The sequence below is a fragment of the Urocitellus parryii genome, chromosome 15 (genome assembly GCF_045843805.1).
Source record: "Urocitellus parryii isolate mUroPar1 chromosome 15, mUroPar1.hap1, whole genome shotgun sequence".
In the NCBI taxonomy this organism is placed as follows: Eukaryota; Metazoa; Chordata; class Mammalia; order Rodentia; family Sciuridae; genus Urocitellus; species Urocitellus parryii.
The window spans coordinates 24,546,125-24,564,102 of NC_135545.1; the positions used below are offsets into that span (position 1 = coordinate 24,546,125).

Consider the following 17,978-nt stretch of genomic DNA (forward strand, 5'->3'; position numbering starts at 1 on the left):
TAGAAGAGTGTACAGTGTGTCTTAGATTTCTGGTTCTAAGATTTGATCAGACTATAAAATTAGTGGTCTTAGTCTGTACTTTGGTTCTTAATTTAAGTGCAAAAAAAGTATACAATAATTTATTTAGAGACTGTTAACTTGTCAAAATAGCATCATTAAAACAAATATTTCTGATTTAAGTAGATTAATTTCAAGTAATGAAATAGAAAACGCCATCAAAAGCCTACCAACCAAGAAAAGCCCAGGAGTAGATGGATTCTCAGCTGAATTCTACAAGACTTTCGAAGAAGAATTAACACCAATATGCTTCAAAGTACTCCATGAAACAGAAAAGGAGGGAACCCTTCCAAACTCATTCTGGGAGGTTGATATCTCCCTGATAGCAAAACCAGACAAAGACCCATCAAGGAAAGAATACTTTAGACCAATAACCCTGATGAACACAGATGCAGAAATTCTCAATGACAAATCATATACAAAAACATTAAAAAGACAGTGCACCATGATCAAGTGGGATTCATCCCAGTGATGCAGGGTTAATTCAACATACGGAAATCAATAAATGTAATATATCATATTAATAGTTTTAAAACAAGATCTCAAAACAACATCATCTCAATAGATGCAGAAAAAGCATCTGACAAAATATAGCACACCTACATGTTCAAAACACTAGAAAAACTAGGGATGGTAGGAACATACCTCAACATTGTAAAAGCTATATATGCTAAACCCAAGACTAGCATCATTCGAAATGGAGAAAAATTGAAAGCATTTCCACTTAAAACTGGAACAAAACAAGGATGTCCTCTTTCACCAATTCTATTCAACATCATCCTTGAAACTCTAGCCAGAGCAATTAGACAGAAGAAAGAAATTAAAGGGATACAAATAGGTAAAGAAGAACTCAAACTATCACTATTTGCTGAAAACATGATTCTATAAGATCCAAAAAATCCCACCAGAAAATTTCTAGAATTAATAAATAAATTCAGCAAAGTAGCAGGATATAAAATCAACACCCATAAATCAAACTCATTCCTATACATCAGCGAAGAATCCACTGAAAGAGAAATTAGGAAAACTACTCCATTCACAGTGAAAACTACAGAACACTAAAGAAAGAAATTGAAGAAAACCTCAGAAGATGGAAAGATCTCCTATGCTCCTGGATAGGCAGAATTAATATAGTCTAAATGGCCATACTACCAAATACAGATTTAATGTAATTCCTATTAAAATCCAAAGGACATTCTTCACAGAATTAGAAAAAGCAATCATGAAATTTATTTAGAAAAATACGAGACCCAGAATAGCTTTTAGCACTTCTTAGCAAGAAAGGTGAAGCAGGAAGCATCATAATACCAGACCTTAAACTATACTACAGAGCTATAGTAATAAAAATGGCATGGTATTGGCACCAAAATAGACATGTAATTAGACATGTAGACCAATGGAACAGAATAGAGGACACAGAGACAACCCCACATAAAATATGGTTATGTCATACTAGACAAAAGTGCCAAAAAACATGCACTGGAGAAAAGATAGTCTATTCAATAAATGGTGCTGGCAAAACTGGAAATCCATATGTACCATAATGAAATTAAACCTCTATCTCTCACCCTGCACAAAAATCAACTCAAAGTGGACCAAAGACTTAGGCACTAGAACAGAGACCCTGTGCCTAACAGAAGAAAAAAGAGGCCCAAATTTTTACCACATTGGCCTAGGATTTGACTTCATTAATAAGACTCCTAAAGCTCAAGAAGTAAAATCAAGAGTTAAATGGGATAGATTCAAATTAAAAAGCTTCTTCTCAGCAAAGGAAACAATTAATAAAAGTGAGGAGAGAGCCTACAGTTTGGGAGAAAGTCTTTACTACAACCAATTCCAATAAAGCATTAATCTCTAGGATACATAAAGAACTCAAAAAACTTAACACACACAAAAATCCAATAGCCCAATCAATAAATGGGCTAAGGAACTGAACAGACACTTCACAGAAGAAGAAATACAACTGATCAACAGATATATGAAAAAGTGTTCAACATCTCTAGCAATTAGAGAAATGCAAATCAAAACTACTCTACGATTTCATCTCACTCCTGTCAGAATGGCAATCATTAAGAATGACAGGCAACAATAAATGCTGGCTAGCATGTGATGAAATAAGTACACTCACACACTGCTGATGGGACTGCAGATTAGTGCAACCACTATGGAAAGCATTATAAAGATTCCTCAGAAAACTGGGAATGGAACCACCATTTGACCCAGCTATCCCACTCCTGGTTCATACCCAAAGGACTTAAAATCAGCATACTATAGTGATGCAGCCACATCAATGTTTATAGCAGCTTAATTCACAATAGCTAGACTATGAAACCAACCTAGGAGTCCCTCAATAGATAAATGGATAAAGAAAATGTGGTATATAAACCTAATGGAATAATACTCAGGTTTAAAGAAGAGTAAAATTATGAAATTTGCCAGTAAATGGTTGGAGCTGGAGAATATCATGCTAAGAAAAATAAGCCAATCCAAAAAAAACAAAGGCCAAATGTTTTCTCTAATATGCGGATGCTAATTCACAATAAGATGGGGGGCACTAGAGAAGAATAGAGTTACCTTAAATTAGGTAGAGGGAAGTGATGAGAGGGGAGAGGAGGGAATGTGGGGATAGGAAAGATAGTAGAATGAAACAGACATTATTACTGTATGTGTATATGTGACTACCTGACCAATATGATTCTGCAACATGTATACTTAGAAAAATGAGAAATTATATCCCATCTATGTATGATATATCAAAGTGCATGAATACACTACTGTCATGTATCACTAATTAAAACAAATAAAAAATTTAAGAAAAAAAACAACAAATATTCCAGGCTGGAGCTGTAGCTCAGCAGTAGCACGCATGAGGCACTGGGTTCGATCCTCAGCACCACATAAAAATAAACAAATAAAATAAAGGCATTCTGTCCATCTGAAACTACAAAAAAATTAAAAACAAAACAACAAATATTTCATGATTCTTAAAAAATACCAGATAGTTTTAAAACCCATCACAAAGACAACAGGTAATAGTTATACAATTAAGTGATTAGATGAGGGCAGGAAAGTCAATGAAAATGTAAGATGGTATTTTATTTACTTTGGAAAATCTGCTAGTGTACTATTTCAGCTGTGTCAGAGATACCATATTATACAAATGAGTGCACTTTAAAATATAAAAAATAGCCTAGAAAAAAACCCAGCAATTTTGAGTTCCTCATTTCCACAAACTGCAGTTCTGTTTTTATTTTCACCATAATTCTATTATACTTGCTATTATAATTCTACAACCTATTTAATCTAGTTCACAACTAGGGATGCAGGGAAGATAAGCCATTTTCAAGACAAGCTGAATGAGGTTATAAGTAGCACTGTGGCTGGGCATGTGTGGTGGTGCACACCTGTTATCCCAGTTATTTGGAAAGGTGATGTAGGAGGATCCCAGCCAGCCTGGGTAACTTAGCAAGACCATGTCTCAAAACAAACAAACAAACAAACAAAAAAACACTGTAGATTCTTGGTATTCTGAGTAATAACATTCTCAGAATATTATGTAACCTCAATTTTATGGCTCTTTTTAACTTTTTTAGAGAGAGAGAGATATATTTTTAAATATTTATTTTTTTAGTTTTGGCAGACACAACATCTTTGTATGTGGTGCTGAGGATCGAACCCGGGCCGCACGCACGCCAGGTGAGCGCGCCACCGCTTGAGCCACATCCCCAGGCCACCTACAAGGTTTTTTGCTCCATGTTCCTTACTGTTTGAACAATGAGAAGAAAAATACCTTCAGATTTTATTAAAGATTCTTTCTAACTGCTCTCCATACTATTTAACACAATTAGAAAGCAGCATTGATATTATCAGATTTTATTTTGTAAAAATTTTAAAATTACAAATATGTTAAGCTTTATGATTTTTCATTGGATCAGCAAAGCTTTTAAAATGAGTCATGGTGCCAGTTATAGATACAGAATGCTAATGAACTCCTTCAATTCCAAAAGATAGTAAAATGGCTGAACTGTAGGTCTTTATGGGTAATGGACAAATAATAATAATGCTAGTTATGAACTGCTCTTTACTTATAGCCTGAGGACTCTTTTCTGCCTTCACTCATGAGTAGGTCACGGACAGAAGAGGAGGGTTAGGGTTTCAGCTCCACTCGACTTTTGATGAGATGTGGCAGTGATGCTGAACGATGGTTCTGTCCTTCAACTAGGCCTGCAGGGGACCTGCAGGCAATATGTCACTGAAAATCACATTCTGAAGTTAGTTTAACAAAAATATCCTCTGCTGCTTTCACAGTTCTAGTCCTAGAAATTATTTTCCTAAAACCATATCCTTTCTTAAAGAGTGAAGTACATATTAGTATTCAGTGCCTGGGAAGAAGTTAAACATATCCTGATTGCTATTCTATATCATCTATCTTAGCAAAGTTTTACTATTTTAGTCACATCTCCCATCTCACATCTCCCATGGGTAAGCAGGAAGTGAACTTCTCAAGCAAAATTAGCCCATTTATATAAACCTCTTCTTAAATATTGTTTTCATGGATGGATTCATAACAATTACAAATCATTAACAGCTTAGAGAAGAACAAAAGAAGTAGTTCAACAATTTGAATTGATGGTAAGTCTTACTGTCTTGAGCTCTAATGTGCTTATCAAGTGGAGCTTTTCAGACTAGGATTTGTTTTTATAACTGTTGTGAAATCCTTTATTTTGATCACACTATTTTTTTGGGGGGGGGTTTTCCTCTTGTTCTTAGGTAATGAAACTAAATTTGAGAATGTGGAGCTGTGTCTACTGAAGCATATGATTCAATCTTAGATTAGTGAATATAAAGATATCATTTGAGGGAGACTTTTCCTTGTTTAGATTTAAAAACATTTTCTCATGTAAGATTTAGATTAGCATTGCCCAGAAATATGTGATCCAAAAAATGTGAGCAAGTAGCCACATTAGAGTAAAAAAGTAAAATTAACATTACTAATCTAGTTTATTTAAACCAACATATCTTTGCAGAAGAGTTAATATAGCAGGCTGAGGCTGCTCCTTTAGAAAACTGCTTGCAAGGTTAGCCCTTCGCTGCCATCTCTGAATTTGGCTTTTCTCCTTTCCCTAACAGATAAAGGCAGTTCACAATGCTTACAGTTTGCTTGAACAATGTTATTTATGTCCAAACACTTGCTTTCAATCTGTATGCTAGGACTTTTGGTACATGCAAGCCTGAAGGTGCCTATATGACCAGACTCCAATAAAAACACTGGGTGCTGTCTAAGCAGAAACACTGTATCCATGTTACTGCATCTTTTTAAAAAAAAAAAAAAAGATTTTTTTTAGTTGTATATGGACACAATATTATTTATTTATTTATTTGTATGGGGTGCGGAGGATCGAACCCAGTGCCTCACACATGCTAGGCAAGTACTCTACCACTGATCCACAACCCCAGCCCTGCATCTTGGTTTCTTGAGAAACAACATGCTCTGATGTCTCTTCTAGAAGGCAGCAATCATAAGAAGCCTGTGCAAGGATTTTCCAGGCTCAAGACACAAAATCTTCTTCCCTTGAAGACCTATTATACATCCTTTCTCTAATCATTCTGAGCTGTGATTACAAATATATGGTATTGGGAAGCTTTGAAACAGTGTTCAAAAAATTTCATTTTAACAAGTAATAAATCAAAGTATCATTAATGTGATACTTTACATACTTTACTTCATTCCAAATCTTTGAATCTAGGATATATTTTTATAATTGTAGCACATACCTATTTATATTGGTCACATTACAAGAGCTCAACAGCTAGCTACATGTGGCTAAAGGACAGACAGTACACTGAACAGCAAAGGTAGAGTTGTCTGGAGTAATAAATAAACTAAGGAGAAAAGTAAGAAGGCTAAAATATTTTGTTAAATTTGTCTTTGTATAAAGCACTGATTTGTACCTATCTGAAATAGAGAAATAACCTCTGTACAGCTGCTTTATATTTTTTAATTTTGAAAGTTATCAAATTAAACATATATTTTCAGAAATAAATTCAGATTATATCCACCGTACAAAAAGCAGCAGTAGCACAATTAGCTCATGGCAAATACCACGGCTGATTCCTGACATCTGTAACTGGCCGAGGAACTCACAATGTCCAAACAACAGAACCCTGGGCCCTTTTATCTGCTCAGTTTTTACTTTCCAAGACAGCCAACAAAAAGTGGTAAGTATCTATTGACTCATTTTTGCTATCTTTTCACTCTTCATTGGTCATCAAATCATGTTGACTCTGTCTCTGTAACTCTTCTTTATTCTCAATTCCAGCTTTCTTCAGACCTTCATGATTTCCTACCTTGACTACAGAAGTAACTTCTAACGAGTCTCCATGCATCATGTAAAGCACAGCTTTGATTGTTATTTTTTAATACTTTTTAAAATTTGTAGATAAATGCAATACCTTTATTTAATTTATCTGATGCTGAGGATAGGACCCACAAGTGTTCCACCACTGAGCCACAACCTAACCTAACCTAACCCTGATTATGTTATTTTGCAGTACAAAATTCCCAGATATCTATAAAGTCTAAATTTAATCTTTAATTTCAAAGCATTTACATTGTAGCTTTAAATGACATTACCTGGCTCATTTTTCTTCTATAACACTACTTATGATCTGAATTAGCTCTGGTTCAATGCCTATGTACATTCTATGGTTTCTATTTAGAATTAACAACCTCAATTAATGTTTTTACCTTCGAAAGTATATCTACTTTCAAGAATAAACTCAAAGAACCTACATTCAAGGGCCACTTGCTCCATAACCGATGCTACCTGCCTGAAGTAATGGGGCTATTTAACAGGAAAGCACTGTGTCATATGTCTCAAATTGTCTTTGTCAAATCCGTATGCAGCAATATAAAATTAAACTCCTATCTCTCACCTTGCACAAAACTCAACTCCAAGTGGATTAAGGACCTAGGCATTAAACCAGAGACCCTGTGCCTGCTAGAAGAAAAAGTAGGCCCAACTTTCTACCATAGGAACCGACTTCTTCAACAAGACTCCTAAAGAAGAAAAATTTTACAAGTAAAATTAAGAATCAATAAATGGGATGGTTATCCAACTAAAAAGCTTCTTCACAATAAAGGAAACAATCAAGAATGTGACGAGAGAGCCTACAGAATGGGAGAAAATCTTTGTCACCTGCACCCCATATAGAACATTAATCTCTAAGACATATAAAGAACTCAAAGAACTTAATACCAAAAAAAAAAACAAATAACCCAATCAATAAATGGGCTAAGGAACTGAACAGACGATGAAGAAATATGATCTGCCAACAAATATATGAAAAAAATGTTCAATATCTCCAGCAGTTAGAGAAATGCAAATTCAAACTACACTGAGATTTCATCTCAGTCAAGTCTGAATGGCAATTATCAAGAATACTAGTAACAATAAATGCTGGCAAGGAAAATGTGGGGAACAAGATTCACTGATACATTGCTGTTGGTATGAAAATTGCTGCAATCACTCTGGAAGGCAATATGGAGATTCCTCATTAAACTTGGAATGGAACCACCATTTGACCCAGGTATCCCACTCCTCCGCATATACCCAAAGGATTTAAAATGAGCATCCTATAGTGACACATCAAATCAATGTTTACAGCAGTTCAACTCTCAGCAGCTAAGCTATTGAACCAACCTAGGTGCCCTTCAATAGATGAATAGATAAAGAAATTATGGTATATATACACAATGGAATATTACTGAGCCATAAAGAAAATGAAATTATGGCATTTGCCAGTAAATGGATGGAACTGGAAACTATCATGACAAATGAAATAAGCCAATCTCAAAAAACCGAAGGCCAAATGTTTTCTCTGATATGCAGATGCTGACTCCCAATAGGTGGGGCAGAGGGAGGGGAAGATATTCACTGGATTGGGGTGAAGGGAGGTGGGATGGGAGTGGGAAAGACAGTAGAATGAATTGGATACAACATTCCTATGTTCATATATGAATACATGACCAGTGTAACTCCACATCATGTACAACCTCAAGAATGGGAAGTTATATTCCCTTTGTGTATGATATGTCAAAATACATTCTACTGGGGCTGGGGCTGTGGCTCAGTGGCAGGGTGCTTGCCTACTATGTGTAAGGTACTGGGTTTGATCTTCAGTACCACATAAAAATAAATATATAAAATAAAGGTATTGTGCACATCTACAACTAAAAGTATTTTAAAAAATACATTCTACTGTCATGTATAACTAAAAAAGTATGATTTTTTAATATTTATTTTTTAGGTGTAGATGGACACAACACAATGCCTTTATTTTTATGTGGTGCTGAGGATCAAAGTCGGGTCCTGCCCATGCTAGACAAATGCTCTACCACTGAGCCACAATGCCAGCCCACAAAAAATTTTTAAATGGTAAAAAAGTCTGCATTGTCATTATTTGCATGTATGTCACCTCAACTAAGTGACTGTAAGATCTTTCAGGACAGAAACTACTTTATCCATTCCTATACTTCACAGCAACAAAGACACTACCTTGAATAATAAATGTTAAGTGAATGGGAAGTTTTATTAGAAGACTGGTTGGCCAAATTGGCTTCATAACCTAACCATTTGGTGCCAACCTCTTTAAAATTCTTTAAAGAACTTTAAGAGTATGGCCATAATATAGCCTGGATAAATATCAATCATGATTTTTAATATAGAATCTATATCATAAAATATCTTGAAATATAAGTAAAGGAAAAAAGTTTTTTAATTTCTCAAGAAAAATATCTGATAATATCTTACTGTTACACCTTTGTACTTATAAACTTGGAATTTTTACAAACTGTACTGCTTATCACTGCACCATATTTATCAGCCAGGGTATAAAAGGTAAAATTCTGTTTCATGAGCATAATCTTAGGTAAGATATAATACTTATTTTTAGAATATATGTGAAATGAACATGCACACTCAACTCTACCTGGGCAGTTTAAAGGTGTCTTTAAATGGTAATTTTCTTCATACAGGAGATGAATCTGAGGAAAGGGGCCATCAGAGAAGCTAATCAACCTTGCCTATCCCTGAACTAAAGTCAAGGGCCATTTAAAACTGTGTGTTTTTTACCACTGGGACCTAAATACCTCACTCAACAACTTGGAGAAGGGAAGGTGTAGTCTGGTTTAAGTTTTTAGTCCACGGTTGGCCACCTTCATTGCTCTAGGCCTGAGGTGAGACAGAATATTATGGTGGAAGGATATGGAAGTTGAAAAGCAGAGAGGAAGAGGGAAGAAGAGAGAAAAAAGAGGAAGAGAGGGAGAGAAGGAGACAAGAAAAGGAGGAAAGGAGAAAAGGAGAAGAGAGGGAGAGAAGGAAGGGGCAAGGACAAAATATAGTCCCCAAGAGCAGGCCTCCACTGACATACTTTGTCCAACCATACCCCCCCTGTTCACAGTTTCCACCAGCTCCTAATAGTCCATTCAGATTATTAGTCCACTGATGATGTTAGGGCCTTCATGATCCAATTATTTCCTCAAAATCCCACTTCTGGACATTGCTATATTGGGGGCCAATCCTGAGCTTTTGGGGGACATTCCAGATCCAAATATAATGAAAAACAAGTAAAAAATGATGGCATTTTGGAAAGTGGATTCTTGTCAAAATATAATGTACAATGTTTTATGAGTCTTCTTATAAACTCCCTTTTTCTTCTTTTTTTCCTAATTGCATTTTTTTTCTCTTTTGGCTCATTAGAGCTGTACATAATGATGTAATTTGTTGTTACATATTTGTACATGCACAGAATATAACAATACAATTTGACTAATATCAATTCCCAGCACTTCACCCCTTCCTCCCACTCCTTGGTTCCTTTCCAAGTCTCCCTTTGATTTTTAGGAGATGGTCTCCCAACTTTCTTATTCCTCTCTAGTTTCCACATATAAGAGAAAGGATATGGCCCTTAACCTTCTGAGTTTGACTTATTTTACACAATGGTCTCTAATTCCATCCATTTTCCTGAAAATGATATAATTTAATTTTTCTTTATGACTGGATAGAATTCTGTTGTGTATGTATGCCACATTTTTAAAAATCCATTCATCTGCTGATGGACATCTAGGCTGGTTCCTTAAATTCCCCTTTTCTCAAGTTGGTCTATGTTGGATTCTGTCCCAGGACTCCTAAGTCCTGGATTTCAAAACTGTCCCTATACTTTTGAGTTCCTTTACAGTAGAGATCAACCTTAATGGATCTGCATCTTTAGTGCCTAGCACAGCACTGGACAAGTAAAGATGAGAATCTGGAGTAAAGGAGAGACACCCCAGCTGTTCACCTGACGTTCCATGTTCCATTCTCGCAATTTCCCTAGCAAGATAAATTTCCTCCACCTTCCTATATTCTGTGATATGCAGACAAGTCATATAACAATGCAGATGGAGGCCAGGAACAAAGAGGTTGTCAGCTCCCCTTCATTTTACACATACATATAAAATGTCTAGAAAAGATGGTTTAATCAGTACTTTAATCAAATCTAAGCTACTATGAGATGAAAGCAACTCACTGTACGAAAATAAAAATATAATGTAATATGACTTGCTCTTATAAGTAAAATAAATATTAGAGAGTATTGACACAGCACTTGAATTTTTAGGAGATAATAAGGCAAAGAAATATAGCAGAACCAATTTTTCATGGTGGAGATTTACTCATCTGAATTATCAGGAATCTAAAGGATAAATTCCAAAATCTATCCTCAGAATTTCTCCAGATTAAATTTTGTTTTTTGATGCTGGGGACTGAACCCAGGGCTGCCATGGAGCTACACCCTCCACCCCGCCCCGTCTACTTTTCTCCACTCCTAAGCCAATTGTTTGTACATGAGCTATAATAACCTTTAATTTAAAAAGATTTCCACCAAATAGTACGGCCAACTTTTAAAAATAAAAGCAATTTATAAAAAGATATGATCTACATAGTAACCACAAGGAACTTATTGACAGAATATGTACAAAAGGAAGTGAAAAGGGAATCAAAACTTCATTTCAAAAAGGCAGTAATAGATAACTGCCTTCTAGGACATATAGAACAAATGGCAAATTGTACCAATCCTTCCTTGTTGGTAATTATTTATAATGTAATGAATTAAACTCTCCAATAGTAAGACAGAGATTGGTAGAAGGAATTAAAAAAATAAGGTCCAAGTCAGGTGCAGTGGTGCATGCCTGCAATCCGAGCGGCTCAGGAGGCTGAGGCAGGAGGGTGGCAAATTCAAAGCCAGCTGCAGCAAAAGCGAGGTGCTAAGCAACTAGGTGAGAGCCTGGCTCTAAACAAAATACAAAATAGGGCTGGGGATGCGACTCAGTGGTTGAGTGTCACAGAGTTCATTCTCTGGTATCCACATCCTCCCCAAAACAAGGTCCAATTATCTGCTATCTGTAAGATCACTTTGGATCTAAAGATACAAATGAGCGGAAGTATGGAAAAAGATTCCACACAAATAGCTATTAAAACAGGAAGTACTGATATAATTCTCAGACAAAAATAGATTTTAATTAAAAACTGTTTTACAAGAGACTCATAGGCAAAGACATCCACAGGCAGAAGATAAAAGAGTGGCGAAAAATATTTCAGGCATATGGTGCAAAAAAAAAACGAAAAAAAAAAAAAAAACCACAAAAAAACAAAACCAAAAAAAAAAACAACATCCAAGTAGGAGTAGCTATGCTCATATTTGACAAAGCAGATTTCAAGCAAAAATTAATCAGAAGAGATAAAGAAGGTCAGTACATCCTAGTAAAAGGAACAATCCAGAAAACGATATAATGATAATAAACGCCTATGCTCCATACATTAAATCCCACATGGACTCCAACACAATACTACTGAATGATTTCAATACACCCTTATCACAAACAGATAGGTCATCAAAACATAAAATCAATAAAGATATCTCCAACATAAACAACACTACAAATCAAATTAACCTATCAGATATCTACAGGATATTCCACCCCTAAACAGCTGAACTTACCCTTGCAACTGTGCATGGAACTTTTTACAAAATAGAATATATTGTAGGCCACAAAGCAAATCTTAGCAAATATAACAACAATAAAACCCTGATATGAACCCATGTGTCCTATAATGGAATGAAGCTAGAAATCAACAGTAAAAATAATAGAAACCACATAAGCACATGAACAATACTTTCTTAAATGAAGAATGGATGAAAGAAGAAATGAGAATAGAAATAAAAAATTCTTAGAAACGAAAGGTGAGAAACGTATCAAAAATCTCTGGGACAGTATGAAAGCTATTCTAACAGTAAAACTTGTAGCACTGAGTGCCTAAAGTTAAAAAATCAGAGAGATCTCAAATAAGCTTATGCTCCATTTCAAGACCTTAGAAGAAGAATGAATAATCCCCAAACCAGTAGAAGACAGGAAATAATTAAGATGAGAGTCAGAATTAATGAAATTGAGAATAAGAAAACAGCACAATGAAGAGTTGATTCTTTGAAAAGATAAATAAGATTGACACTTAGCCACACTAACCAAAAGAAAGAGTGGGAAGATGCAAATCAATAAGATCAGAGATGACAAAAGGAGATATGACCAGACCCCTCTGAAATCCAGAAGATTATCAGAAACTATTTAAAAAATTTTATATTCCAATAAACTGGAAAATCTGGAAGACACTGACAAATTTTAACACATATATGAGCTGCCCAAAAGGAATCAGGAAGATATAGAAAACCTAAACAGACCAATATCAAGTAATGAAATTGAAACATCAATTAAAAGCTTTCCAAAAAAGAAAAGCCAGGGATCTGATAAACTCTCAGCTGAGTTCTTCCAGACATTTATAGAAGAATGAACATCAGTTTTTCTCAAATTATTCCACAAAATTCAAAGCAAATGAACACTTTACGAAGCCAGTCAGTATAACCCTAATACAAAAATCAGACAAAGAAACATCAAGGAAAGAAAACTACAAACCAATAACCTAATGAATGCAGGTGCAAAAATCTTTAAGAAAATGTTAACAAACCCCATTCAGTACACATCAAAATGACCAAATGTGGGGCTGGGGCTGTAGCTCAGTGGTGAAGTGCTTGCCTCACATGTGTGAGGCACTGGTTTGATCCTCAGCACTACATAAAAATAAATAAAGATACTGTGTGTTCATCTACAACTAAATAAATATAAAAAAATGACCAAGTGTGTTTCATTCTAGAAATGCAAGGTTAGTTCAACATATACATCAATAAATGTAATTCATCAAATGTAATTCATAACTTAAGCAGAATTAAGGATAAAAATCACACATCATCTCAACAGATACAGAAATTGCCTCTGATAAAATCCAACACTTATTCATGTTAAAAATGCTGGAGAAGCTAGGGACTCAATGAACCTACCACCTTAACATTGTAAAGGCCATTTATGACAAAGCCAAAGCCAACATGATACTAAATGGAGAAGAACTAAAAGCATTTCCTTTAAATTCAGGAGCAAGACAAGGTGTCCCCTCTTATCACTCCTATTCAATATGGTCCTCAAAACACTGGCCAGAGTGAACAGGCAAAAAAAGGAAATCAAGGGGATACAAATAGGAAAAGAAGTCAAACTGTCTCTGTTTGCCAAAAACATGATCCTATATCTAGGTATTATGGTTTAGATGTAGTGTCTTTGGAAAGCTCACGTGAGACAATGTAAGAAGGTTTGGAGGAGAAATGATCGGGTTATAGCCTTATCCTAATCAGTGAGTTAATCCTGAATGGGATTAACTGAGGTGGTAGGGTGTGGCTGGAGGAGGTGGGAATTGGGATGTGGTTTTGGCGTATATATTTGTGATCTCTGCTTCGTGATCACTATGATGTGAGCTGCTTTATTCCACCACTCTCTCCTGCCATGATGTTCAGCCTCATATTGAGCCCCAAGGAATGAAGTCAGCTTTCTCTGAAGTAAGACCTCTGAAACCATGAGTCCTCAAATAAACTTTTCCTCCCCTACAGTTGTGTTGGTCAGATCCTTTAGTCACAGCAGTTAAAAAGCTGACTTAAATACAAGGAAACTTAAAAAACTCTGCCAGAAGACTTCAGAACTTATAAATGAGTTTATTAGCAAACAAGCAAGATACAAGATCAATAGCTTTCCAATAATTCAACAATGAATTAGCAGAGGAAGAAATCATTCGCAAAAACCTCTAAAAACTTTAAATACTTGGGAATTAATCTAACCAAGGAGGTAAAAGAGCTCTACAATGAAAACTATACAATGCTGAAGAAAGAAATTGAAAAGACCTTAGAAGATGGAAAGACATCCTATGTTCTTGGACAGGCAGAATTAATATTGTCAAAATGGGCATACTACCAAAACCAATATACAAATTCAATGCAACCCCCATCAAAATACCAATGACATATTTTCATACAATTAGAAAAAACAATTCTCAAATTCATTTGGAAGAGATCAAGAATATCCAAAGCAATACTAAGCAAGAAAAGTGAAGTAGGAGGCATCACAATACTTGATTTGAAATTATACCACAGAGCTATAGGAACAAAAACAGCATGGTATTGGTATCAAAACAGACATGACACTGAATGGAATAGAAGACACACAGACAAATCCACATACCTATGGCTGTCTGATATTTGCAATGGTGTCAAAATATATCTTGGAGAAAAGACAGCATTTTTAACAAGTGGTGCTAGGAAAACGAATAGCTGTATGTAGAAAAATGAAATTAGACCCTTCTTACCCTGCGCAAAACTCACAAACTGAACTGGATCAAAGACATGGAAATTAGACCAGAAATTTTACAACTTTAGAAGAAAACATAGGGTCAGTACTCCAATATATAGAACCACAAAGTATAAGAAATAAAATCATGAATCAACAAATGGGATGCCAAACTGAAAAGCTTCTGCATAACAAAGGAAATAATTAAGAATGGGAAGAAAAAGCCTTCAGATCCGGAGAAAATCTTAGCCAGCTACTCCTCCAATAGGGGATTAATATCCAGAATATACAAAGAACTCAAAATACTTACCAACAACAACAACAACAACAACAACAACAAAACCAAATAACCCAATCAATACATGAGTCAAATAACTAAAAAGAACCTTCTCAAAAGAAACACAAATACATGGCCAATAAATATATGAGAAAATGCTCCACTTCTCCTGCAATCAAGGAAGTGCAAATCAAAACCACACTAAGATTTCGTTTCACTCCAGTTAGAATGGCAGTGAACAAAAATACAAACAGTAGAAAATGCTGATGAGATTGTGGGGAAAAAGGTACACTTGTACATACTGGTAGGACTATAGACTAGTACAACCAATCTGAAAGTAGTATGGAGATTCCTCAAAAAACTAGGGATGGAACCACCATGTAACCCAGCTATCCCACTCCAGGGTATTTTCCCCAAAGATCTAAAATTGGTATACTACAGTGACACAGCTACAGCAATGTTTACAGCAGCACAGTTTGCAATAGCTAAATTATGGAATCAATCCAGTTGCCTGTCAATAAATGAATGGATTAAGAAATTGTGATACTCATACAAAATGGTGTTTTCTCAGCCATAAAAAAGAATGAAAATAGGGCATTTGCTGATAAATGGATGGAAATGGAGAATATCATGCTAAGTGAAATTAGCCAAACTCAGAAACTCAAAGGTCAAATGTTTTCCTCAGATACAGAAGCTTGAGTAAAATAAAGGAAAAGGGGAAGAAAGGTAACATAAAGAACCAATCAAGGGCTGGGGATGTGGCTCAAGCAGTAGTGTGCTCGCCTGGCATATGTGCGGCCCAGGTTCGATCCTCAGCACCACATACCAACAAAGATGTTGTGTCCGCTAAATACTAAAAAATATTAAAATTCTCTCTCTCTCTCCCCCTCTCTCTTTAAAAAAAAAGAAGAACCAATCAAATACAAATTAATTGATGAGCAAAAGGAAATCTATTAGAGAAGAGGGTGAGTGGGAGAGCGGGAAGGATAAGGGGGATCATGAACTGATACTGATTTCCATGCATGTATGAGATTGCAGGGGTTAACCCAACCATTGTGTTTAACTATAAAGCTCTTAAAAATAATAAAAGAAAACATTAACACCATATCTGAATCTTTGATGATCAAGGTCTTTGATGGATCATAATTAGTTCCTAAGCTGAATTAATTCTACTGACAATTATTTTTAAAGTTCAAGTCTTTTTTTCTTTCCATATTTTTAATTGGTGCATTGTAGTTGTGCATAACAGTGGGACGTGTTATATATTTGTGCATGCACACAATATAACAATAATTTGGCTAACATCACTCCCCAGTATTTGCTCTTTCCCTGCCCTCCTTCCTTCTCCTGGTCCCTTTCCTCTACTCTTCTGATCTCCCTTAGATTTTCATGAGATTTTATCTCCCCCAACCCTACTTTTCTCTTCCTTTTTCCTCTGTGGCTTCCACATATGAAAGAAAACTTCCACTTGTGGCATATTTCATTTAACATAATGTTAAAGAAATTTAACACAATGGTCTCAAGTTTCATCCATTTTCAAGCAAATGACATAATGTCATTCTTCTTTACAGCTGCATAAAACTTAATTGTGTATAAATACTACATTTTCTTTATCCATTCATCAACTGATGGACACCTACCTAGGTTGGTTCCATAGTTTGGCTACTGAGATCTTTCTTGAGAGAAAGGAAAGTCTATACTTTCTGCAATCCCTATAGTTTTTGCAACTTTATAGTGAGATAGTGTTGTAATTTATATATGAACATAGTATTTTTACCCATAATGGTCTATTTCTTGAGAACAGGGACTGAGATAATCATTTCTACACACTTTCAAAAGTAAATGCCGCATGAACAAGTGAAAAATAGTAAAAATAGTGTCGCATGAACAAGTGAAAAATACGTAAAAGATCTCAATGCTATAGGAATCATTTACTTACGTTCCACAAAGGAAGTAAACAGCATTCTAAATCTGCTAAGCCGACTACCTTCATCTGCCCACATTCTTATCACTCCAACTCCTGTTTTAAGCATTACATCATTGGCCACAGTGCTGCAAAACTTGGCCTTCAGATTTTCAATAGCACTGCTTCCATCGTACACTGCAACAAAGTTTCTCTTGCATTCATTTGAGTGCTCCATTTGATAATCTAGGAACCGCAAATAAATCTGTAACATTAAAACAAAGAAAAAAAAACTGCTTTAAAAATAGTATTTTTTTCTATTTCTTTTATCCACAGTCAACATGTTAGACTGAATTATGACAGTTGACAGAAAAATAGATATAAGGCTAATAGCTAATTGAAAACTCTAAGACCAATGGTCTGTTACTTTGGTTGTGTTAATAATAGAACCAAGCATTAAGGAAACTGAAGTTTGTTTTCTCTCTACAAAGTTTTGCAACAAGAGGCTTTAACTATGTTAGAGTTTCCTCATTATAAAACAATCTCATGGTACTGATAGGTAGAGGAAATAAATCACTCAAAAGTTATATTTTTCTAAAAATGTGATTAATATTTTTCTTCCGGTTTTCCTGTACATTTTAATACTTAAGTTTAATCACAGGAAATAGAAGATATATGTATCCTAGTTTGGTTATAACCCATCAGAATATCATCTACACTCTTGAAAACAATGCTCATTCCTACAATGTATTACCATTCACTTACCCACTACTCTACTGTTGCACACTTAATTGATGTTTTAACATTCCACCCCTTAAAACGCTCTATATTTTTTGGACTGGATGATATTAACTGTGTTTTCAAAGTAAACACCTTTAGCATCTTCTTTATTAAAATTTTACAGGGAGTTTGAAAACTGGCACCAAGTTTTCTTAAAATACACTTGGCTCATTCTTGTTTGAATATTTCTTTTACATCTTTATATA

At 35.2% G+C, this 17,978-nt stretch overlaps 1 protein-coding gene across 2 annotated transcripts in view; it reads right to left on the minus strand.

Annotated features, from left to right (window-relative positions):
- Neto2 (neuropilin and tolloid like 2) overlaps positions 1 to 17,978 on the minus strand; it is a 38,459-nt gene that overhangs the window by 4,042 nt on the left and 16,439 nt on the right. For both annotated transcript variants that reach the window (XM_026406895.2, XM_026406893.2), the window contains exon 7: positions 17,029 to 17,257. In XM_026406895.2, the coding sequence (XP_026262680.1) occupies positions 17,029 to 17,257 (229 nt within the window). The remainder of the gene's footprint in view (positions 1 to 17,028; positions 17,258 to 17,978) is intronic.